At 48.9% G+C, this 25,593-nt stretch overlaps 2 protein-coding genes across 2 annotated transcripts; one reads left to right on the plus strand and one right to left on the minus strand.

The window, feature by feature from the left end:
• Window positions 1-314: 314 nt before the first annotated feature.
• LOC146526572 (uncharacterized) lies at window positions 315-1,118 on the plus strand. The gene has a single exon (XM_085206964.1). It carries the CDS (start codon window positions 315-317, stop codon window positions 1,116-1,118), a length of 804 nt encoding a protein of 267 aa, XP_085063090.1.
• Window positions 1,119-22,570: 21,452 nt separating this feature from the next.
• Window positions 22,571-24,733, minus strand: LOC146526573 (uncharacterized). Its single transcript, XM_085206965.1, has one exon. The coding sequence runs from the start codon at window positions 24,731-24,733 to the stop codon at window positions 22,571-22,573; it is 2,163 nt and encodes a 720-aa protein (XP_085063091.1).
• Between the last annotated feature and the right edge of the window lie 860 nt (window positions 24,734-25,593).

Raw genomic sequence — 25,593 nt, forward strand, 5'->3', positions numbered from 1 at the left:
AGCTTGCATTCAATTCTCAACCTTAACATCTTGCTATTACGTGCTAGTTTAGCTTGTATTTTCTATTGGTATTTATTTAAATGGTATATATTAAATTTGGACAATTTCTCCACAAAATTTGGATTTTTAATTTTACTCATTTAGTGTAAAATAAATAAGATCATATTAAATAGTGGTATCACATCTCAACCGCTATATTGGTGACCCCTAAATTGGTGAGCACTACAATAAATACCTACGCTTACTGCTGGCAAGAAGATTTAAAACGGCAGGAGGCCATTTTAACGACCTTGGCAAGTGACCTCTGATACAAGATGGAGGACGCGACTACATCCAACGTGTGCAGAATTGGCGTGCGTATTCCACCATTCTGGCCGGAAGAACCAGCCCTTTGGTTTTCACAAATTGAAGGTCAGTTTGCTTTATCTAATATAACAAGTGATACTACAAAATTTTATTACGTTGCCGCTCAGTTACATAATCAATTTGCTGTCGAGGTGAAGGATATTATCATTTCTCCTCCCGAGACGGATAAATACATCACTCTTAAAACGCAACTGATTAAAAGATTGTCTGCGTCTCAAGAAAAGAAAGTGATGCAGTTGCTGAGGCACGAGCAGCTAGGTGATCGCAAGCCATCACAGTTTCTGCGATACATGCAAGATCTTGCGGGTTCATCTGTCCCCAAGGATTTTTTAAAAACATTATGGTCGAGTAGGTTACCACAAAACATTCAAACGGTTATAGCTTCACAGCCTGATCTGCCTATCGAAAAATTAGCTGACCTGGCAGACAAAGTGCATGAGATAGCACCCTCATCACCACAGGTCGCAAGCACATCTGCGATGGCCACACCCCCTGCATCCTCCATGTTGGAAGAAATGGCCAAGCAGATCCAACTCCTGACCAAGCAGGTATCGGAACTCTCGACCCACGTACGTCACAACTCGGTCTCATCAAAATTTAAAGAGCGTTCCCGGAGCCATTCCAGACATCGCAGGAAGTCGACTACCCAGCAAAAATGTTGGTACCATTTTAAATTTGGTTCAAATGCTAAAAAATGTGTGCAGCCATGTAGTTACGGAGAGTCGGAAAACTCTCTGGGCAGCCGGAAGTAGCGGCCAACGTCTGCCCTTTACCTACAGGCCGTCTTTTCATTACCGACCGTATTTCAAAAATGCTTTTCCTCATTGATACTGGCTCGGATCTCTGCGTTTTTCCACGGTTGGCTACCAAGGCGCCCTGTACCAAGACAAAGTATGAACTTATGGCGGCGAACGGTACAGTCATTCATACTTACGGTCCTACATTATTGCACTTAGACCTAGGACTGAAACGTACTTTCACCTGGAAATTTACCATCGCTGATGTTTCAAAGCCCATTATCGGCGTAGATTTTTTGATATTTTACAATCTTCTTGTAGATTGCAGATGTCAGCGACTCGTCGATGGAAATACCACTCTGTCAGTGCAAGCAATAAAAGAAAATATCTCCGATGACCTTGCGTCAGTCAAAGCCATTTCGGGAGAATCAAAATACCATCAGCTGCTTCATGAGTTTCCAGAGGTAACGAGACCATCAGGTACGTTTTCCTTACCTAAGCATAATACCGTGCATTACATCAAAACCATTCCCGGACCACCGGTTACCAGTAGACCTCGTCGTTTAGACCCAGTTAGACTGAAAGCAGCCAAAAAAGAATTTGACGATATGCTGTCACAGGGAACTGCCCGCTCCTCTAACAGTTCGTGGTCGTCCGCTCTGCACTTAGTTAAGAAGAAGGACGACGGATGGAGACCATGTGGTGATTATAGGGCACTCAATGCTCGCACAGTACCTGACAGGTATCCGATACGCCATATCCAGTATTTTTCCTACCAACTCTCTGGTTGTACAGTATTTTCAACTATCGATCTAGTCAAGGCGTACAATCAAATACCAGTACACGTCAATGATATCCACAAAACAGCCATTATAACTCCTTTTGGACTTTTCGAGTTCCCGTACATGACCTACGGACTGCGCAATGCAGCACAAACCTTTCAGAGGTTCATGGACGAAGTGCTACGTGATTTTGATGACTTTTGTTTTGGTTACTTAGACGACATTTTGGTATTTTCCAGTTCTGAAGAACAACATCAACGCCACATCAGACTACTCTTCACCAGGCTCAAAGAGTATGGTGTTTTGATAAACACATCCAAGTGTGTCTTCGGGCAGCGACAGGTAAAATTTCTTGGTTACCTAGTGTCAGGTTCTGGGACTCAACCTTTAGAGACGAACGTAAAGAGCATAGAGGAGTGCAGTGTGCCGAAAACTGCTAAGGAATTACGACGTTTCCTCGGTATGTTCAATTTTTATCGGCGTTTTATTCCCGATGCCGCAAATATCCAAGCACCATTAGATGCTGCGCTTCTAGGACCTAAGATGAAAGGAGCTAAGCCGATCACTATGACGCCGGAGATGATGGAAGCCTTTCAAAAATGTAAGACTTGTTTATCTCAAGCCACATTACTGGCTCACCCAGATCCTTCTGCAGAGCTAGCTATTGCCACTGATGCTTCTGATGTCGGAATTGGAGCAGTTCTTCAACAACGTGTTAATAACGTATGGCAACCTCTTGGTTTCTTTTCTAAAAAATTAACATCTGCGCAGAAGAAGTATAGTCCTTACGACAGAGAACTGTTAGCCATTTATGAAGCCATTAAATATTTTCGACACATGGTTGAGGCTCGAAACTTCGTGATTCACACGGATCATAAACCTCTCACATATGCATTCAACATTAACAGGGAGAAATGCTCACCGCGCCAATATCGGTACTTTGATTATATTTCTCAGTTCACAACTATTATTCAATACTTACCAGGACGTTTGAACGTAGTGGCTGATACTCTGTCACGACTGGAAGAGGTGAGTCGATCTATCGATTACCAGGCTCTAGCACTTGCTCAAGATACTGATCCTGAACTGCTAGGTCTGCTTCAAAAAGGCTCATCGTTAAAACTGGTTAAGGTAGATTTGCCACACTGTAACCAGAAGTTATACTGTGACGTATCAATGTCTTCTCCGCGCCCGTTCATTACTGAGAAGTTTCGCCGACAAGTTTTTGAAACTTCACACAGCTTGAGCCATCCTGGTAGGACAGCTACAGTGCGGCTGGTTACACAGAGATTCGTATGGCCAGGGATTCGCAAAGACTGTAGAGAGTGGACACGAGAGTGTGTACTTTGTCAAAAGAGCAAAGTTCACCGTCATACCCTTGCTCCCTTATCCTCAATTCCAACTCCTACATCGAGGTTTGCACACATCCACCTCGACATCGTCGGACCTTTAACTATTTCGTCTGATTTCAGATATTGCCTTACTGTCATCGACCGTTTCACACGATGGCCTGAGGCATTCCCACTTAAGGACATCACAGCTGATTCCTGTGCTGCCGCTCTTCTCTCTGGTTGGATAGCAAGATTTGGTTGCCCTCTTCGAATTACAACCGATAGGGGTCGGCAATTCGAGTCGCATCTCTTCAAGGCACTATCAGCCATGGTTGGTGCACATCACTTTACGACTACTTCGTATCATCCAGCTTCCAACGGCTTGATCGAGAGACTCCATCGTCAGCTGAAGGCAGCTATCATGTGCCATCCCTCTTCGACCTGGACGGAAGCACTTCCCTTAGTGCTGCTGGGCATCCGTAGCGCTTGGAAGGATGATATTCAGGCTTCAGCGGCTGAGCTGGTCTACGGGGAGCCCCTTCGACTTCCAGGGCAATTTCTTGCACCCTCGGAGGATTACAGGACAGCAGATATCACAAATCTGGTCACTCGTCTTCGTGCTGGTATGGCACGACTCTCACCGAAGCCCACGTCATGGCATAGGACAGGTCCTTTTTATATGCCAGCTGACCTTGCAGAGACAACACATGTTTTTTTACGGCAGGACCACGTCCGCAAACCACTGGAACCACCTTATGCAGGCCCATACAAGGTTCTCAAGAGGACTCCTAAATATTTCAAAATAGACATATGTGGTAAGCCTAATAACGTTAGTGTGGACAGGATCAAGCCCGCATATGTTACGAGAGAGGCCGTTCCTGCATCAAAGAGGATAATAACAGCACCAAAGGCTATCTCTCAATCTGACGTGGAGCAGACACTTGAGAAGCGGACAAGAAGCGGAAGAAGAGTCAAGTTTCCAGACTACTATCGCCCTTAACCAGGTCTCTGGGGGGGAGTACTGTAGGGAACATTACTTATTCAAAATTAATATTATTACATTTACTAGAGTCATCCGCACGCAGCGCATTGGAACAATTCAAACCTGTTCCGAGTTTTTTTGCTATGCGTGTTTGCTGCTAGCCAGCATCGCCACGTTTAAAGAGTCGGCTAGAATCGCTTGCGACATTCACTTGTGTATCCATTGCTCTCTTAGCTTGCATTCAATTCTCAACCTTAACATCTTGCTATTACGTGCTAGTTTAGCTTGTATTTTCTATTGGTATTTATTTAAATTTCTTTATTTCCTTCTGTGATTATTTTCTCTTCACGTATCTGTGAGTTTAATAAATTTGGACAATTTCTCCACAAAATTTGGATTTTTAATTTTACTCATTTAGTGTAAAATAAATAAGATCATATTAAATAGTGGTATCACATCTCAACCGCTATAAATTTGATTCATATATTTTTCATTCAATCTGATGAAAATTTAAATAATTTTCGACTTTTAGATGTTGATAATCGAATTATTTTACCTATAAATAATCAAATTCGTATTTTAGTTACAGCTACAGATGTAATTCACTCTTGAACAATTCCATCATTAGGAGTAAAAATTGACGCTAATCCAGGACGATTAAATCAAACTAGATTTTTTATTAATCGTCCTGGAATTTATTATGGTCAATGTTCTGAAATTTGTGGGGCAAATCATAGTTTTATACCTATTGTTATTGAAAGAATCCCTATAAAAAACTTTATTAATTGAATTAATAATTATTCATTAGATGACTGAAAGCAAGTACTGGTCTCTTAAACCATTTTATAGTAAATTAGCATTTACTTCTAATGATAAAGAATTAGTTAATAAATAACATAAATATGTCAAATTTAAATTATTACTTTTTGTAATATTCTTTTATTCCTCAAATAATACCTATCAATTGAATAATTTCATTATTATTTTTTATTTCTATTTTTATTAGTTTTATAATTATAAATTATTTTATTTTTAATTATAAAAATAATTTTAATTTTAAAAAAATTAATAAAAATAATTTCAAAAAAAATTGTTGAAAATGATAAATAATCTTTTTTCAATTTTTGATCCTTCAACAAATTTATTTAATTTCCCATTTAATTGAATTAGAACATTTATTGGATTATTATTTATTCCTTTATATTTCTGATTTTTTCCTAATCGTCATTATTTATTATGAAATTTTATTTCTAATAAACTTCATAATGAATTTAAAACTTTATTAGAACCAAATAGAATTAATGGATCAACTTTTATTTTTATTTCATTATTCTTTTTTATTTTATTTAATATTTTTTTAGATTTATTCCCATATATTTTTACTAGAACAAGTCATCTTAATATATCCCTTTCATTATCTTTAACATTATGATTAAGATTTATAATTTATGGATGATTAAATAATACACAACATATATTTATTCATATAATTCCTCAGGGAACACCAACTATTTTAATACCTTTTATAGTACTAATTGAAACTATTAGTAATATTATTCGACCTGGAACTTTAGCAGTTCGATTAACAGCTAATATAATTGCAGGTCATTTACTTTTAACTTTATTAAGTAATACAGGTATTAATATACTTAATTATTTATTAATTATTTTAATTATTGTTCAAATTTTATTATTAATTCTTGAATTGCCGTAGCAATTATTCAATCTTATGTAATTTCTATTTTAAGAACTCTTTATTCTAGAGAAGTAAATTAATGTCTAATCATAATCATCCCTATCACTTAGTTGACTATAGACCTTGACCCTTAACAGGAGCTATTGGAGTAATAACCTTAGTAACTGGTTTAGTAAAATGATTTCATAATTTTAATATAAACTTATTATTTATTGGATATATTATCGTATTATTAACTATATTTCAATGATGACGAGATATTTGTCGAGAAAGAACATTCCAAGGAAAACATACTATTATAGTATCAAAAGGTTTACGGTGAGGAATAATTTTATTTATTATTTCTGAAATTTTTTTCTTCATTTCTTTTTTCTGAGCATTTTTACGCATTTCAGCGGGGAGGAATCATTTTAGAATAGAATAGAATAGAATATACTTTATTGCACACATAAAAGAAATATATAGAAAGAACAACACAAATAAAATTTAAAGAAAAACACGTATGCAAAGGCGGTCTTATTGCTTTAAGCAATCTCCACCAGACAACCTTTGAAACATTACGGATAAAATGTAATGAGGAGAAAGGGGATAACGTCTCAGTGCAAATTTTATGAAATATAATTAAATAGTATATAATATATAATAAACTAAGTCAATAATATAAAATAAACTTACATAAAATGTGTTTAATGTTTATATACTTTACACATACATACATACATACATAAAAATATTGAAAAAAAACAATATATACTTACACATATATACATACATACATAAATCGTGTTCAAAAATATATACATATATCAGGGAACCAGATTATTTAAGTTGCCAGTTGTCAAAACCAGATGGTGTTGCCTGTCACTCTGACGTCACACCGATCGATGACAATCACATAAAACCAACCGCACGGACGTACGCTCAGTCGAGGCTCTACCACGGCTCGGTGCACTACTCGTGCTCCACCGCTGGCCAACCTCGACTACTTCAATTACAAATGTGGTTAAGACCTATTTGCAATTATACTGGGCTGGAGCAGTGAAAGGCGAGTGTTAGTACTGTAAAGGGATCCCTTAAGCCTACAGTTGTGGTCACAAGTCCACGGCACTGCTCCAAGCTTCACGTCAAGAGTAAGATAACATTTCTTATAATTACCACGCCCGAATTAGAAGTACGATGTCGGTCATATCTGTCTACATCAGAAGTGGGATCGGAACAAGCTCCGGTCCCAATCACCTTAGTCTCCGACACATAATATTAAAAAAAATAAATAAATATAAACTATTATACTAAATTAAATAAGTACTCTTTCAGGCGATTTTTAAAACTGTTTATAGACATTTGGAATGACGAACTTCTGTAGGAAGTTCATTCCAAAGAATTGCAGATTTCATAGTAAAAGACTTAGAATAAAATAGGGTATGGGAAGTTGGTAATTTAAGGAGATTATCACAACGGGATCTAAGGTGGAGGTGAAGAAGTGAATCGGCACCTAGGAAACAAAATCGATCTTTTAAGTAGGAGGGAGAGAGAGAGTTGTACAGGATAGAATAGAGGAGAGTCAGCATGCGGAAATTTCGGCGATGTCGGATAGGAAGCCATCCAAGCTGACGACGATGATCAGAAACATGATCAAATTTACGTAAACCGAAGATAAATCTAATACATAGATTTTGTAACCGCTCTAGTTTATTTAGTTGTTCCTCAGATAAGTCTGGGTAACACGAATCAGCATAGTATAAAATCGGTAACAGTAGTGAATGAGCTAGAGCAGTTTTGGTCTTTATAGGTAGGAAATATTTCCATCGTTTGAGCGATCCGATAGTGGCAAATAATTTACGGGTAACCTCAGCTATCTGTACTGACCAAGATAGGGAATTGTCTATAATAATACCAAGGTTCTTAATAGATGGACTCAGGCTCAAATCGACGCCGCCAAACTGTATAGCAGGGAGGCTATTCTGGTCAAGTTTTTTTAGTTGCTTAGAGCCACCAATAATACTGACCTGTGACTTGGCAGGATTGACAGTTAAGCGAAAAGATTTGCTCCACCTACTAACATTCCGCAAATCTTCGTTAAGCTTATGAATAGCCTCACTAACATCATCAAACGGGGCGGCTAAGTAAATTTGAAGGTCGTCAGCATATAGATGAAAGGAAGAGCGAGAGATTTTGGGAAACTGAATTAATAAAAATGGAGAAAAGGAGAGGATAGAGGACACCACCTTGGGGAACACCGGCAGAAAGAGAGCAAAGGGAAGATGACTTGTCATTGGCTTGAACGTACTGTTGCCGATCACATAAATAGCTTCTGAACCACTCAGTGGCTTCAGGAGAGATATTTATTGAACGCAGAACAGCAACCAAGAGATCAGTATCAACAGAATTAAAGGCGTTGCTAAAGTCCAGCAAAGCAATGACTGTAAGATTTTGTTTGTCCATGCTAAGTCTGATATCGTCACAAACTTTAATCAAAGTAGTGACTGTGCTATGCCCGTTACGGAATCCAGACTGGAACTCGGATAATATATGGTTGTCAAATAGATATTGATTTAGTTGCTGAAAAACAATACGTTCCAAGACCTTTGACAAGAAAGGAAGGATGGAGATAGGACGGTAGTGAGAGAAGGATTTTGGATCTTTGGTTTTGGGTATGGGGATAACGCGGGCAATGCGCCACAAACTGGGAAAAGTGTTATGGGAAATAGAAAAATTTAAAATATGGGTAATGACTGGAACTAAGACTTCCAAGGGCAAATGCGGTTGATGCCATCATAACCAGAAGCATCAGATTTGATGGCTAGGATACTGTTTCTTACCTGGGATGAGGTTATAGAAGCAAAGTTAAAAGGAACGATTGTGGGAGACGGCAAGGAGTTGATATAATTCAATGTATTTGCTTTAATTGTGTTGTCCATAGATGTTATCGAGGCAAAGTGTTTATTCAAGGCATCAACGTCTAGATTGCAATTCAAATCCTTACGTTGCCGGCCAATGCCTAGCGATTCCAGAAATTTCCACAACTTACGTGGGCTTAAGTTTTTCATTCATTCATTTTATTTATTATTTCTGAAATCTTTTTCTTCATTTCTTTTTTCTGAGCATTTTTTCATAGTTTCATGATATAAAATTATCTGGGTAATCAGAATAACGACGGGGTATACCAGCTAATCCTAAAAAATGTTGAGCAAAAAATGTTAAATTAACACCAATAAATATGGAAATAAATTGAATTTTTAATAAATAAGGATTTAATAATAATCCAGTAAATAGAGAATATCAATGAACAAAACCCCCTAAAATAGCAAATACAGCTCCTATCACATCACTGCACCTGCGTGGCGGTAGGGTGAGTACACACCACGCCCTCCGGTTCCTCACACTGTGACCTCTGCATGACAGAGAACACACACGACAGTGAGACACACACGAGACAAAAATTATTGTGCATTTTACACTAAAATATAATTTTTTTATAATGAATTTAAATTCATCTTTAGAATATTTTATTCTTATTTTTTTTTTATTTTATTAATTAATAATTCCAATAAAATATTTTTCTTATTTATTTTATTTTTCAGAACTATAATTTCTATTTCATCAAATTCATGATTAGGATGCTGAATTGGCTTAGAAATTAATTTACTTAGATTTATCCCCTTAATCTCTTCCCCCAATAATCTATTAAATTCAGAAGCTTCCTTAAAATATTTTTTAACTCAATCTATTGCATCAATTAATTTTTTATTTTCTATCCTATTGAATTTATTTCTTATAAAAATATTTATTAATGATTTATTATCAATTATTATAAATTCTGCAATATTAATAAAAATAGGTTCTGTTCCTTTTCATTTTTGATTTCCTAATATTATAGAAGGATTATCATGATTTAATAGATTTATTTTAATAACATGACAAAAAATTTCACCAATTATTTTATTATCTTATAATATAAATTTTATTTTTTTAATTTTTATTATAATTTTTAATGTAATAATTGGAGCTGTAGGAAGATTTAATCAAACTTCTTTACGTAAATTAATAGCTTTTTCTTCAATTAATAACATTGGTTGATTAATTTCAGCTTTATTAATTAGAGAAAATTTATGATTAATATATTTTCTATTCAATTCAGTTAAATTCAGTTGAAACTGGTGTCGATCGTTCGGGCTTCGAGGGGCCTTCAAGGTGGTATACAACCCGCGGGAATGCGCGGGAAGGTGCCGGCGGTTAGTGGCGAAAACCGATTTTTTCAGTTTTCCCCGCTCGGATTCAGTTGAAACTGGTGTCGATCGTTCGGGCTCCGAGGGGCCTTCAAGGTGGTATACAACCCGAAGTTGGAAGGTGAAGGTGCGGGCGGTAAGTGGCGAAAACCGATTTTTTCACTTTTCCCCGCTCGGATTCAGTTGAAACTGGTGTCGATCGTTCGGGCTCCGAGGGGCCTTCAAGGTGGTATACAACCCGCGGGAATGTGCGGGAAGGTGCCGGCGGTAAGTGACGAAAACCTATTTTTTCAGTTTTCCCCGCTCGGATTCAGTTGAAACTGGTGTCGATCGTTCGGGCTCCGAGGGGCCTTCAAGGTGGTATACAACCCGCGGGAATGCGCGGGAAGGTGCGGGCGGTAAGTGGCGAAAACCGATTTTTTTCAGTTTTCCCCGCTCGGATTCAGTTGAAACTGGTGTCGATCGTTCGGGCTTCGAGGGGCCTTCAAGGTGGTATACAACCCGCGGGAATGCGCGGGAAGGTGCCGGCGGTTAGTGGCGAAAACCGATTTTTTTCAGTTTTCCCCGCTCGGATTCAGTTGAAACTGGTGTCGATCGTTCGGGCTCCGAGGGGCCTTCAAGGTGGTATACAACCCGAAGTTGGAAGGTGAAGGTGCGGGCGGTAAGTGGCGAAAACCGATTTTTTCACTTTTCCCCGCTCGGATTCAGTTGAAACTGGTGTCGATCGTTCGGGCTTCGAGGGGCCTTCAAGGTGGTATACAACCCGCGGGAATGTGCGGGAAGGTGCTGGCGGTAAGTGACGAAAACCTATTTTTTCAGTTTTCCCCGCTCGGATTCAGTTGAAACTGGTGTCGATCGTTCGGGCTCCGAGGGGTCTTCAAGGTGGTATACAACCCGCGGGAATGCGCGGGAAGGTGCGGGCGGTAAGTGGCGAAAACCGATTTTTTCAGTTTTCCCCGCTCGGATTCAGTTGAAACTGGTGTCGATCGTTCGGGCTCCGAGGGGCCTTCAAGGTGGTATACAACCCGCGGGAATGTGCGGGAAGGTGCCGGCGGTAAGTGACGAAAACCTATTTTTTCAGTTTTCCCCGCTCGGATTCAGTTGAAACTGGTGTCGATCGTTCGGGCTTCGAGGGGCCTTCAAGGTGGTATACAACCCGCGGGAATGCGCGGGAAGGTGCCGGCGGTTAGTGGCGAAAACCGATTTTTTCAGTTTTCCCCGCTCGGATTCAGTTGAAACTGGTGTCGATCGTTCGGGCTCCGAGGGGCCTTCAAGGTGGTATACAACCCGCGGGAATGCGCGGGAAGTGGCGAAAACCGATTTTTTCAGTTTTCCCCGCTCGGATTCAGTTGAAACTGGTGTCGATCGTTCGGGCTCCGAGGGGCCTTCAAGGTGGTATACAACCCGAAGTTGGAAGGTGAAGGTGCGGGCGGTAAGTGGCAAAAACCGATTTTTTCACTTTTCCCCGCTCGGATTCAGTTGAAACTGGTGTCGATCGTTCGGGCTCCGAGGGGCCTTCAAGGTGGTATACAACCCGCGGGAATGTGCGGGAAGGTGCCGGCGGTAAGTGACGAAAACCTATTTTTTCAGTTTTCCCCGCTCGGATTCAGTTGAAACTGGTGTCGATCGTTCGGGCTCCGAGGGGCCTTCAAGGTGGTATACAACCCGCGGGAATGCGCGGGAAGGTGCGGGCGGTAAGTGGCGAAAACCGATTTTTTCAGTTTTCCCCGCTCGGATTCAGTTGAAACTGGTGTCGATCGTTCGGGCTCCGAGGGGCCTTCAAGGTGGTATACAACCCGCGGGAATGTGCGGGAAGGTGCCGGCGGTAAGTGACGAAAACCTATTTTTTCAGTTTTCCCCGCTCGGATTCAGTTGAAACTGGTGTCGATCGTTCGGGCTTCGAGGGGCCTTCAAGGTGGTATACAACCCGCGGGAATGCGCGGGAAGGTGCCGGCGGTTAGTGGCGAAAACCGATTTTTTCAGTTTTCCCCGCTCGGATTCAGTTGAAACTGGTGTCGATCGTTCGGGCTCCGAGGGGCCTTCAAGGTGGTATACAACCCGCGGGAATGCGCGGGAAGTGGCGAAAACCGATTTTTTCAGTTTTCCCCGCTCGGATTCAGTTGAAACTGGTGTCGATCGTTCGGGCTCCGAGGGGCCTTCAAGGTGGTATACAACCCGAAGTTGGAAGGTGAAGGTGCGGGCGGTAAGTGGCGAAAACCGATTTTTTCACTTTTCCCCGCTCGGATTCAGTTGAAACTGGTGTCGATCGTTCGGGCTCCGAGGGGCCTTCAAGGTGGTATACAACCCGCGGGAATGCGCGGGAAGGTGCGGGCGGTAAGTGGAAAAAACCGATTTTTTCAGTTTTCCCCGCTCGGATTCAGTTGAAATTGGTGTCGATCGTTCGGGCTTCGAGGGGCCTTCAAGGTGGTATACAACCCACGGGAATGCGCGGGAAGGTGCGGGCGGTAAGTGGAAAAAACCGATTTTTTCACTTTTCCCCGCTCGGATTCAGTTGAAACTGGTGTCGATCGTTCGGGCTCCGAGGGGCCTTCAAGGTGGTATACAACCCGAAGTTGGAAGGTGAAGGTGCGGGCGGTAAGTGGCGAAAACCGATTTTTTCACTTTTCCCCGCTCGGATTCAGTTGAAACTGGTGTCGATCGTTCGGGCTCCGAGGGGCCTTCAAGGTGGTATACAACCCGCGGGAATGTGCGGGAAGGTGCCGGCGGTAAGTGACGAAAACCTATTTTTTCAGTTTTCCCCGCTCGGATTCAGTTGAAACTGGTGTCGATCGTTCGGGCTCCGAGGGGCCTTCAAGGTGGTATACAACCCGCGGGAATGCGCGGGAAGGTGCGGGCGGTAAGTGGCGAAAACCGATTTTTTCAGTTTTCCCCGCTCGGATTCAGTTGAAACTGGTGTCGATCGTTCGGGCTTCGAGGGGCCTTCAAGGTGGTATACAACCCGCGGGAATGCGCGGGAAGGTGCCGGCGGTTAGTGGCGAAAACCGATTTTTTCAGTTTTCCCCGCTCGGATTCAGTTGAAACTGGTGTCGATCGTTCGGGCTCCGAGGGGCCTTCAAGGTGGTATACAACCCGAAGTTGGAAGGTGAAGGTGCGGGCGGTAAGTGGCGAAAACCGATTTTTTCACTTTTCCCCGCTCGGATTCAGTTGAAACTGGTGTCGATCGTTAGGGCTCCGAGGGGCCTTCAAGGTGGTATACAACCCGCGGGAATGCGCGAGAAGGTGCGGGCGGTAAGTGGCGAAAACCGATTTTTTCAGTTTTCCCCGCTCGGATTCAGTTGAAACTGGTGTCGATGGCGGTAAGTGGCGAAAACCGATTTTTTCAGTTTTCCCCGCTCGTATTCAGTTGAAACTGGTGTCGATCGTTCGGGCTCCGAGGGGCCTTCAAGGTGGTATACAACCCGCGGGAATGCGCGGGAAGGTGCGGGCGGTAAGTGGAAAAAACCAATTTTTTCAGTTTTCCCCGCTCGGATTCAGTTGAAACTGGTGTCGATCGTTCGGGCTCCGAGGGGCCTTCAAGGTGGTATACAACCCGCGGGAATGCGCGGGAAGGTGCGGGCGGTAAGTGGAAAAAACCGATTTTTCCAGTTTTCCCCACTCGGATTCAGTTGAAACTGGTGTCGATCGTTCGGGCTCCGAGGGGCCTTCAAGGTGGTATACAACCCGCGGGAATGCGCGGGAAGGTGCGGGCGGTAAGTGGAAAAAACCGATTTTTTCAGTTTTTCCCGCTCGGATTCAGTTGAAATTGGTGTCGATCGTTCGGGCTTCGAGGGGCCTTCAAGGTGGTATACAACCCACGGGAATGCGCGGGAAGGTGCGGGCGGTAAGTGGAAAAAACCGATTTTTTCAGTTTTCCCCGCTCGGATTCAGTTGAAACTGGTGTCGATCGTTCGGGCTCCGAGGGGCCTTCAAGGTGGTATACAACCCGAAGTTGGAAGGTGAAGGTGCGGGCGGTAAGTGGCGAAAACCGATTTTTTCACTTTTCCCCGCTCGGATTCAGTTGAAACTGGTGTCGATCGTTCGGGCTCCGAGGGGCCTTCAAGGTGGTATACAACCCGCGGGAATGTGCGGGAAGGTGCCGGCGGTAAGTGACGAAAACCTATTTTTTCAGTTTTCCCCGCTCGGATTCAGTTGAAACTGGTGTCGATCGTTCGGGCTCCGAGGGGCCTTCAAGTTGGTATACAACCCGCGGGAATGCGCGGGAAGGTGCGGGCGGTAAGTGGCGAAAACCGATTTTTTCAGTTTTCCCCGCTCGGATTCAGTTGAAACTGGTGTCGATCGTTCGGGCTCCGAGGGGCCTTCAAGGTGGTATACAACCCGCGGGAATGCGCGGGAAGGTGCGGGCGGTAAGTGGAAAAAACCGATTTTTTCAGTTTTCCCCGCTCGGATTCAGTTGAAACTGGTGTCGATCGTTCGGGCTTCGAGGGGCCTTCAAGGTGGTATACAACCCGCGGGAATGCGCGGGAAGGTGCCGGCGGTTAGTGGCGAAAACCGATTTTTTCACTTTTCCCCGCTCGGATTCAGTTGAAACTGGTGTCGATCGTTCGGGCTCCGAGGGGCCTTCAAGGTGGTATACAACCCGCGGGAATGCGCGGGAAGGTGCGGGCGGTAAGTGGAAAAAACCGATTTTTTCAGTTTTCCCCGCTCGGATTCAGTTGAAACTGGTGTCGATCGTTCGGGCTCCGAGGGGCCTTCAAGGTGGTATACAACCCGCGGGAATGCGCGGGAAGGTGCGGGCGGTAAGTGGAAAAAACCGATTTTTTCAGTTTTCCCCGCTCGGATTCAGTTGAAACTGGTGTCGATCGTTCGGGCTTCGAGGGGCCTTCAAGGTGGTATACAACCCGCGGGAATGCGCAGGAAGGTGCCGGCGGTTAGTGGCGAAAACCGATTTTTTCAGTTTTCCCCGCTCGGATTCAGTTGAAACTGGTGTCGATCGTTCGGGCTCCGAGGGGCCTTCAAGGTGGTATACAACCCGCGGGAATGCGCGGGAAGGTGCGGGCGGTAAGTGGCGAAAACCGATTTTTTCAGTTTTCCCCGCTCGGATTCAGTTGAAACTGGTGTCGATCGTTCGGGCTTCGAGGGGCCTTCAAGGTGGTATACAACCCGCGGGAATGCGCGGGAAGGTGCCGGCGGTTAGTGGCGAAAACCGATTTTTTCAGTTTTCCCCGCTCGGATTCAGTTGAAACTGGTGTCGATCGTTCGGGCTCCGAGGGGCCTTCAAGGTGGTATACAACCCGAAGTTGGAAGGTGAAGGTGCGGGCGGTAAGTGGCGAAAACCGATTTTTTCACTTTTCCCCGCTCGGATTCAGTTGAAACTGGTGTCGATCGTTCGGGCTCCGAGGGGCCTTCAAGGTGGTATACAACCCGCGGGAATGCGCGAGAAGGTGCGGGCGGTAAGTGGCGAAAACCGATTTTTTCACTTTTCCCCGCTCGGATTCAGTTGAAACTGGTGTCGATCGTTCGGGCTCCGAGGGGCCTTCAAGGTGGTATACAACCCGCGGGAATGTGCGGGAAGGTGCCGGCGGTAAGTGACGAAAACCTATTTTTTCAGTTTTCCCCGCTCGGATTCAGTTGAAACTGGTGTCGATCGTTCGGGCTCCGAGGGGCCTTCAAGGTGGTATACAACCCGCGGGAATGCGCGGGAAGGTGCGGGCGGTAAGTGGAAAAAACCGATTTTTTCAGTTTTCCCCGCTCGGATTCAGTTGAAACTGGTGTCGATCGTTCGGGCTTCGAGGGGCCTTCAAGGTGGTATACAACCCGCGGGAATGCGCGGGAAGGTGCCGGCGGTTAGTGGCGAAAACCGATTTTTTCAGTTTTTCCCGCTCGGATTCAGTTGAAACTGGTGTCGATCGTTCGGGCTCCGAGGGGCCTTCAAGGTGGTATACAACCCGAAGTTGGAAGGTGAAGGTGCGGGCGGTAAGTGGCGAAAACCGATTTTTTCACTTTTCTCCGCTCGGATTCAGTTGAAACTGGTGTCGATCGTTCGGGCTCCGAGGGGCCTTCAAGGTGGTATACAACCCGCGGGAATGTGCGGGAAGGTGCCGGCGGTAAGTGACGAAAACCTATTTTTTCAGTTTTCCCCGCTCGGATTCAGTTGAAACTGGTGTCGATCGTTCGGGCTTCGAGGGGCCTTCAAGGTGGTATACAACCCGCGGGAATGCGCGGGAAGGTGCCGGCGGTTAGTGGCGAAAACCGATTTTTTTCAGTTTTCCCCGCTCGGATTCAGTTGAAACTGGTGTCGATCGTTCGGGCTCCGAGGGGCCTTCAAGGTGGTATACAACCCGAAGTTGGAAGGTGAAGGTGCGGGCGGTAAGTGGCGAAAACCGATTTTTTCACTTTTCCCCGCTCGGATTCAGTTGAAACTGGTGTCGATCGTTCGGGCTTCGAGGGGCCTTCAAGGTGGTATACAACCCGCGGCAATGCGCGGGAAGGTGCCGGCGGTTAGTGGCGAAAACCGATTTTTTCAGTTTTACCCGCTCGGATTCAGTTGAAACTGGTGTCGATCGTTCGGGCTTCGAGGGGCCTTCAAGGTGGTATACAACCCGCGGGAATGCGCGGGAAGGTGCGGGCGGTAAGTGGAAAAAACCGATTTTTTCAGTTTTCCCCGCTCGGATTCAGTTGAAACTGGTGTCGATCGTTCGGGCTTCGAGGGGCCTTCAAGGTGGTATACAACCCGCGGGAATGCGCAGGAAGGTGCCGGCGGTTAGTGGCGAAAACCGATTTTTTCAGTTTTCCCCGCTCGGATTCAGTTGAAACTGGTGTCGATCGTTCGGGCTCCGAGGGGCCTTCAAGGTGGTATACAACCCGCGGGAATGCGCGGGAAGGTGCGGGCGGTAAGTGGCGAAAACCGATTTTTTCAGTTTTCCCCGCTCGGATTCAGTTGAAACTGGTGTCGATCGTTCGGGCTTCGAGGGGCCTTCAAGGTGGTATACAACCCGCGGGAATGCGCGGGAAGGTGCCGGCGGTTAGTGGCGAAAACCGATTTTTTCAGTTTTCCCCGCTCGGATTCAGTTGAAACTGGTGTCGATCGTTCGGGCTCCGAGGGGCCTTCAAGGTGGTATACAACCCGAAGTTGGAAGGTGAAGGTGCGGGCGGTAAGTGGCGAAAACCGATTTTTTCACTTTTCCCCGCTCGGATTCAGTTGAAACTGGTGTCGATCGTTCGGGCTCCGAGGGGCCTTCAAGGTGGTATACAACCCGCGGGAATGCGCGAGAAGGTGCGGGCGGTAAGTGGCGAAAACCGATTTTTTCACTTTTCCCCGCTCGGATTCAGTTGAAACTGGTGTCGATCGTTCGGGCTCCGAGGGGCCTTCAAGGTGGTATACAACCCGCGGGAATGTGCGGGAAGGTGCCGGCGGTAAGTGACGAAAACCTATTTTTTCAGTTTTCCCCGCTCGGATTCAGTTGAAACTGGTGTCGATCGTTCGGGCTCCGAGGGGCCTCCAAGGTGGTATACAACCCGCGGGAATGCGCGGGAAGGTGCGGGCGGTAAGTGGAAAAAACCGATTTTTTCAGTTTTCCCCGCTCGGATTCAGTTGAAACTGGTGTCGATCGTTCGGGCTTCGAGGGGCCTTCAAGGTGGTATACAACCCGCGGGAATGCGCGGGAAGGTGCCGGCGGTTAGTGGCGAAAACCGATTTTTTCAGTTTTTCCCGCTCGGATTCAGTTGAAACTGGTGTCGATCGTTCGGGCTCCGAGGGGCCTTCAAGGTGGTATACAACCCGAAGTTGGAAGGTGAAGGTGCGGGCGGTAAGTGGCGAAAACCGATTTTTTCACTTTTCTCCGCTCGGATTCAGTTGAAACTGGTGTCGATCGTTCGGGCTCCGAGGGGCCTTCAAGGTGGTATACAACCCGCGGGAATGTGCGGGAAGGTGCCGGCGGTAAGTGACGAAAACCTATTTTTTCAGTTTTCCCCGCTCGGATTCAGTTGAAACTGGTGTCGATCGTTCGGGCTCCGAGGGGCCTTCAAGGTGGTATACAACCCGCGGGAATGCGCGGGAAGGTGCGGGCGGTAAGTGGAAAAAACCGATTTTTTCAGTTTTCCCCGCTCGGATTCAGTTGAAACTGGTGTCGATCGTTCGGGCTTCGAGGGGCCTTCAAGGTGGTATACAACCCGCGGGAATGCGCGGGAAGGTGCCGGCGGTTAGTGGCGAAAACCAATTTTTTCAGTTTTACCCGCTCGGATTCAGTTGAAACTGGTGTCGATGGCGGTAAGTGGCGAAAACCGATTTTTTCAGTTTTCCCCGCTCGGATTCAGTTGAAACTGGTGTCGATCGTTCGGGCTCCGAGGGGCCTTCAAGGTGGTATACAACCCGCGGGAATGCGCGGGAAGGTGCGGGCGGTAAGTGGCGAAAACCGATTTTTTCTGTTTTCTTCGCTCGGATTCAGTTGAAACTGGTGTCGATCGTTGGATCGTTGGTGTCGCTGCGGAGGGGTCAGTTGGTGATGGCCAGAACGTAGGAGTGTGGAAGGAGCCGAGAGTGGTTCTGACCAGATTGGACGTTGATGACGGAATGTCGACTGTCGGTAGTGTCAGGTCGAGACGAGGGTCCGGATCATCATATGGACGGTTGTGGGGAGCGTTGGAGTCAAAGGACTCAGATACTGAAAGTTTTGTGTCGATGGTGTCGGAGAAGTCAAGGACACGGGCACAATACCTGAAGGACAGGCGGAAGAGGCCTCGGAAGCCGATCGATCAGTCGGGGTCTTCTGGTGAAGGAGAGCCAGATAGACCGGCGCCAAAAGTGGTTGCCATGAGGAGACGGAAAGGTCTCGGTGAGGCAGAAAGGAAGGAGTTGCCGCTGAGTTCAGAACAGGAGGTGTCTGACAGCGCTGCGGCCGTACTGGCCAGGGCTAGCTCCAGGCTCTCGGACATGTCTCTACCATCCGAGAAAGAGCAGGACGAAGCCATACTTGCGTCTGACCTACAAAATCAGGTGGTGGACAGCCTAGCGGTGATAAGGAAGGTTGCCAGCAGATCGGGCAACCTTAAAGGAACTTTCACCAAGGCCTTTTGACGGATACCGGCCCGAGTGGGGACTCGAGCGGGTTATGTGGGACTCGTGGACCGGCTGAAGGCCAATCCCAATACCCACTAAAACCTCACGATGCTCCTCCTCGACCACCACTGGCCGCGAGACGCGGGGACTATAATCGTCCACGAAACGCGGCGGCGGGAGCCTGCTAGGCACGTCGCGGAGTCAAGGGTGTGTGGGCACCCTCGACGGCCTGCTCGGAGTAGCGCGCGGGAGCAACCTGCGCGCGCCTACTCGGGCCAGGTTGGTAGGCGGCCAGCTTCCCCAGGCTGACCGCCCTCTGGCACATTAGGGCGGAAGGCGGCGATCGTGTGCCGCCCTCCGGCGACCCGGTCTCTTACGGCGGATGGCGACTTCGGCAAAAGCCTCCCTCGTCCGTTCCGCCGACTCCTTCTCGAGCACCACTGCCTCGCAGAAGGATGAGACCGCATCCCACGACGTCTCGCTGCCGGCCATAGCCTTGACCACGGCCGGCAGGGAAAGGTCGTCCCCTATGACGTCGCGCAAAGCGCGACGTTGAGACGCCCAGGCTGAGCACACCTCCAACGTGTGCTGGGCCGTCTCGTCGAGGCAGTCGTCGCAGTGGTGGCAGCGAGCGTCGGGCTCCCTCCCGGCGATCCGACACAGGTAACCCCCGAAGCAGCCATGCCCCGTGAGCACCTGTGTCGTGCGGAAGGTTAGGACGCCGTGACGCCGCGCTAACCACTGGCGGAACACTGGACGAACAGCCTCGATCTTCTTCAGGCCGGTAGATGGATTTGCCAGCCGAGTGTCCCACATTTCAACCGCGGCCACCCGCGCCTCCTCAGTGCGTGCTTGGCTTGCCGGTTCCCCGGACGCTAGGCCTCGACGCCGGCAATAGACCGACGCCAGAGAAAGAGCATCCAGGTCCCACGGTATGACTCCAGCCAGCACGCACGCCACTTCACCGGAGATGGTCCGGTACCCCCGTATCGCCCGGATGGCCATCACCCTCTGCGCACGTCGCAGCAGAGTGATGTTGTGCCGGTCGGATCGGACCACTCCGGTGTACAGCCGACGGCTAGAGGCGCTCGGCCCATCCACATTGGGCAAAAGGCGCGCCGATGCCGCCGCTGTCTTCAACAGTTTCGGGGCCAAAGATGTAAAGCGGCCCCGAAAACTCCACCGACCATCCAGAACAAGTCCGAGGTACTTCATGCTCCGGGCAACGTCAATTTTGACGCCACCGACGACGATGTGGGCATCTGCCGGTGGGCCCTTTCGAGGAGCATGGAAGTAGATTGCCTCGGACTTGTTGAGGGAGACTTCCAAGCCCAGCCGCTTTATGCGGCCGACTACCTCCGCAACTCCAGCAGTCGCGAGGACTGCCGCCTCTCGATAGGTCCACTGCTGCGCCAAGACCAGCGTGTCATCGGCGTAACAGAGGACCTTTATCCCCCTCAGGGTGCCGCCCCGCAGCACCCAGTCGTATCCGATGTTCCAGAGGATCGGACCCAGCACCGATCCTTGTGGAGCACCGGCCGACACAACGAACTCCTTCCAACCTCCTCCAGGAGCTGGAAAGGTCACAGACCTACCGGACAACCAACCGGACCTACCGGACCGGCGCAGGTATGGAGGCACACGATAGTATAACAGTGCCTCCTTTATGCAGGGCCATGGCAGGGAGTTGAAGGCGTTGGCGATGTCTAAAGACACCGCCAAGACTCCATTGCCTCGGGCCACCGCATCCTGCGCATAGGACTTTACCTCCAGTATGGCATCCACCGTCGATCGCCCCCTACGGAAGCCATACTGGTGGTCCGAGAGGTCCGGACCTGTCCCCTCCAAATGGTGTTGTAGCCTCCTGGCTACAACACGCTCAACTAGCTTGGCGATCTCGCTCAAGAGCACGATGGGCCTGTAGGCGGAGGCTGAATCCGCCGGGCGACCCTCCTTCTTGATGAGGACTAACCTGCCTGTCTTCCACCGCTGTGGAATTATGGCTTGAGCCAGACAGGCAGTGAATAGTCCTCGCACTCTGGGCCCTAAGGTGTTGAGGGCCAGAGTTAGCGCCCGGCCGGGAATGCCATCCAAGCCCGGGGCGGTGCTCTTGAGCCGAGATCGGCGTACAGCTTCTTCGAGCTCCTCCTCCTCCACCGGTGGTGTGACGCTGTCCTCGTCGTCCTCCTCTTCCTCCTCACGCGCTGCAGGGCGGGCCATACTGGGTGGTGCAAAACTGGCCCGCTGCGGGAATAGCGACGACAGAACCCCTCGGAGTACGTCCGGTTGGAGTGTCTGCGTCAGTGGTGGTGCCCAAGCCCGTAACCTACCGAGCACCATTCGGTAAGGTGTGCCGTACGGGTCTAAGTCTATCCCCGCGATCAACCGGTCGTGCGACTCGCCTTTCACACGACCGATCTCCTCCTGCAGCTGCGTTCTCGCCTCGACATAGACGCGGTACAGTCGGTCTTCCTCCTCCTGCACCTTCTGTACCCGTCTGCGATAGTGGCTGTACTGGCGTCTCGCCGCAACGCAGGTGTTACGCAGTTGCGCGATCTCCCACGACCACCAGTACACTTGCCGCCGTTGAGGGCGGCGCCCGGAACGGGGCATTGACGCGTCACAGATACGCGTCAGCGCCCCCTGCGCCCAGGATGCGGCGTCTTCTGCAGACGCCAAGCTCTGGGGCCGCCAGGATTTCACTATCGCGGCCTCCTCCAACAACTCCCTGTCGAGACGACCCAGTTGCCACCGCGGTCCGTACTCTCGCGAGTTTGGACTGGGGGCTGGTGGCACCGCAGGATGTATGGAGATCTCGTACAAGATGTAGAGGTGATCCGAGAGAGTCTCCACATCATCCAGCACTCGCCAGCCCCGAACACGACATGCTAGGGCCGGGCTCGCGACCGAAACGTCCACGACGGATCCGCCCAGCCTTCGCACACACGTGTTCTTGGTCGCTCGGTTGAGCACAGACAAACCGGTGGCAACAACCCACTCCGACAGCGTCACACCACGCACATCCGTCGTTGCGAAGCCCCACACGCTGGACTTCGCGTTGAGGTCGCCGGCCACCAACATCTCCGCCGGACGAAATCGCTCTACCATTTCCCCCAATCGTATAAGGAACTCTTCAAACTCCGCGAGAGTTCGATTGGGGGAAAAGTAGACCCCTACGACAACTAGGTTGCCGACAAGTGCGGCGACGCATCCCACACCTCTCTCTACACGTGAGAAAGGCGGGGAGCCCGCGGCGACCTGGGTGATAATAGTCACCACCCCGGTGTTGTCGGCTACATAGTTGTCTCTGTCGGGAACGCTGTAGGGCTCCGAAACAACCGCCACCTGGATAGACCACTGCGCCAGGCTTTGGACCAATAAGTCCTGGGCCCTAGCACAGTGGTTAATGTTCGCATGCAACACACGGAGAGCCATTATTGGTCTTCCATGTGTTGCACCTCCTCAGGCCCAGCTGGGATATTAGACCTGGCCGATGTTGCCGGCACTCGTCTGCGCTTTCCACCGTTATTGGTGCTAGCCTTTCCACAGGCAGCATTCCCCAACATGTGATTAGCGGGCCTTTGCGCCGCCTCACACACCGGACAATGAGGCTCTGCCGAACACGATCTCTGCTGATGCCCGGTCTGGCCACACTGGAAACACTGTTTGCTCCGGTCCACCTGGCTACTGCACTTCGCAGCCATGTGGCCCACTTCGTGGCAACGGAAACAACGTTGCGCACGGGGCATCAACAGCCTCACTCCAGCAGAGACGAAGCCAACAAGTAGTCTCGCCCCGCTAATCTTCTGCGCTGCGCCGACAGGACATCGGACCCATACTATTCCTAGACCGGCCCGGTCCTGTCGGATCTCTCCGACTTTTATATTACCCGCAGCACAGCCGGAAACTCGGCTTATTGCCGCCGTCACGTCCTCAGCAGTGGCGGAGTCATCGAGGCCAAACACCCTCAATTCCGCACATTTCACTGGCCTCGACACCTGGACCTCTTCGGGGCTGAGAACCCCACGCAACTTCTCAGCTAGCGCATCCGCCTTCTCAGCAGTGTTGGCGCCAGGCATTCTAGCGCCTAGCATTCTAGCGCCAGTAGACGCAACACGGAATCTCAGGTCCTCTATACCCAGGTCTTCCAACTTTATACTTTCCTTGACCCGGGTAAGGACATCGCTATACGACATCTTGTCGGCGACGGCTGGCTGCAACTTCGTCGTCACAACTTGCGATCTAGGACGACGCAACTTTGGCTCCTTTTGCGCTTTAGCCTTTTGCGCTTTCGGCTTAGGAGCTGGCTTTCTCTTCTTGGCCCCCTTCCGGGCTACTACAGTCCAGCCCTCAAACATATCAGCCGGAGCGGGTGGCAGAGGTCGAGGCTCAGTAGATGCGGTCTTCACCGGGCCTTTCTTCTTCTTGGCCTTTTTAGACCTTTGCTCCTTTGGTGCCGGATTAGCCGGCGCTATCAAAGTGGATGCGACAGGGTCCACTTGCGCCTGCTTTGGGCTATCCACCTTGCGCTTGTCCGCCGCTAGCGGAGGTCGCAGATTTCTCTCCGGTGGTAGCCGATCTTTAAAGGCTTCCAGCCTGGTGGAGACCATAGTGCCCACTATGTCCTCCACAGCAATAGACTCCGTGGGAGTGGGTCGCAAGTCCGATGCTCTAGACCGCTCCAACTCCGCTCTCAAAAGGGCAAACTCCTTCCGCAACTCCACCAACTCCGACTGCAGTCGCGAGTTTGTTGCCTTGAGGATATCCACTTCCTCTGATGCCGTCCTCTTTGCCAGAGTATTAACGGCAGAAGAGATAACTCCGGCAGCGTCTTTAAGGGCCCTAGTAAATGTGCCCTTCAGATTCCCCGACTTGCAGGCGACTCTATTGATTATAGCCAAGCTATCAGATACTTGGCTACGCAAGTCGGAGACCATGTGCTCCTCACCGCAAAGTTCCAGGGGCACATCCGAGAGCCTAGAACTTGCTCTAGTTTGTATCGCCGCGGAGATTTCAGCAACTTCCTCCTCCGCCCTCAGCCGGCGCTCCTCGCGCTTGGCATCGTTTAGCGCCTTCTTTCCAGCAGCTAGCCCTATATTCTCATCAGGAATATTTGGTACGACCACGACTCCCTCTGGCCGAAGCAACCTTCGCTTTCGGCTTGTCTCTGTCTCCCCATCCGCATCCGAGGATTCAGAGTTACTCTTCCTGTGATGGCGCCTCTTTCTGTCCTTTCGGAACTGCGCTTTAGCCCCCTCGATAGCATTGGAGCTGTTCGACCCAACAGACATCACGCCATCGGCGTCTGACTCGGAAGCCGCCCAGAAACGGCCTCGCGACGAAAGTGACGACCTGGACCTATCTCTTATAATAGAGGCAACCTCCTCATGGTCCAGACGCTCTAACACGACTCGCGCATCCTTCAACCCCCCTCCTATTGGCACAAGTGCCGGACTTTTGCCCCTTTCGAGCAAAGTACTCCCTACGCCTTTCTCGGGCACAACTACTACTCCGCCCATCTCGGGCAACAACAGATCACCGCCCTCCTCGGGCCTCCCTACGTCATCATTTTGGGTTTTTAATTTAACATTTTCCATTTTGTTCCCACGAGTGTGGGGGAAAAACGGTCCATCCGAGCAGTGCCCCCTGTACTCGGATAAGCCTATTACGCCAGGGTGTCGGCTGGTACCCTGGCGGGACCAGCAGTAGCGACTGATCTCCCCATCAGCCATGAACCCCTCGCGCTGCTTCGCCGCTTGGGTTGGGGTAATTTTTTAAAGAGGTTTTCTTCCTCGCAGCCCGGCCGGTAAAGGCAAGGCCCTCAGTTCCATTCCTGATTACGAGACATGACCGCAACCAAGAGTGGAGTTCCGATATTTTCGGCGCTGGCACATCACTGCACCTGCGTGGCGGTAGGATGAGTACACACCACGCACGCCCTTCGGTTCCTCACACTGTGACCTCTGCATGACAGAGGACACGCGAAGAACCACGCCGGATTATTAGCCAGCGAGCAATCATTACCCAAGGACGAATCCTGTAGGCACCAATTACTCGCCGCCCAGGGTGCACCGGTCCGCAACACTGTTCGTCCCCCCCGAACGACAAGCATTCGAGAAAGGGCCAACAGCGGGTGAACACACGAGGAGGTCATCCGACCAAGCACCCCAACCTAACCTGACATTTTTTTTTTTTTTTTTTTAACGTGAGGAAATCCTTTTACGGATACCGGCCCGAGTGGGGACTCGAGCGGGTTATGTGGGACTCATGGACCGGCTAAGGCCAATCCCAATACCCACTAAAACCTCACGATGCTCCTCCTCGACCGCCACTGACCGCGAGACGCGGGGACTAGAATCGTCCACGAAACGCGGCGGCGGGAGCCTGCTAGGCACGTCGCGGAGTCAAGGGTGTGTGGGCACCCTCGACGGCCTGCTCGGAGTAGCGCGCGGGAGCA

Source organism: Heliconius melpomene, unplaced genomic scaffold (genome assembly GCF_056956725.1).
Source record: "Heliconius melpomene rosina isolate 202511_hmr_F unplaced genomic scaffold, ASM5695672v1 ptg000023l, whole genome shotgun sequence".
Classification (NCBI taxonomy): Eukaryota; Metazoa; Arthropoda; class Insecta; order Lepidoptera; family Nymphalidae; genus Heliconius; species Heliconius melpomene.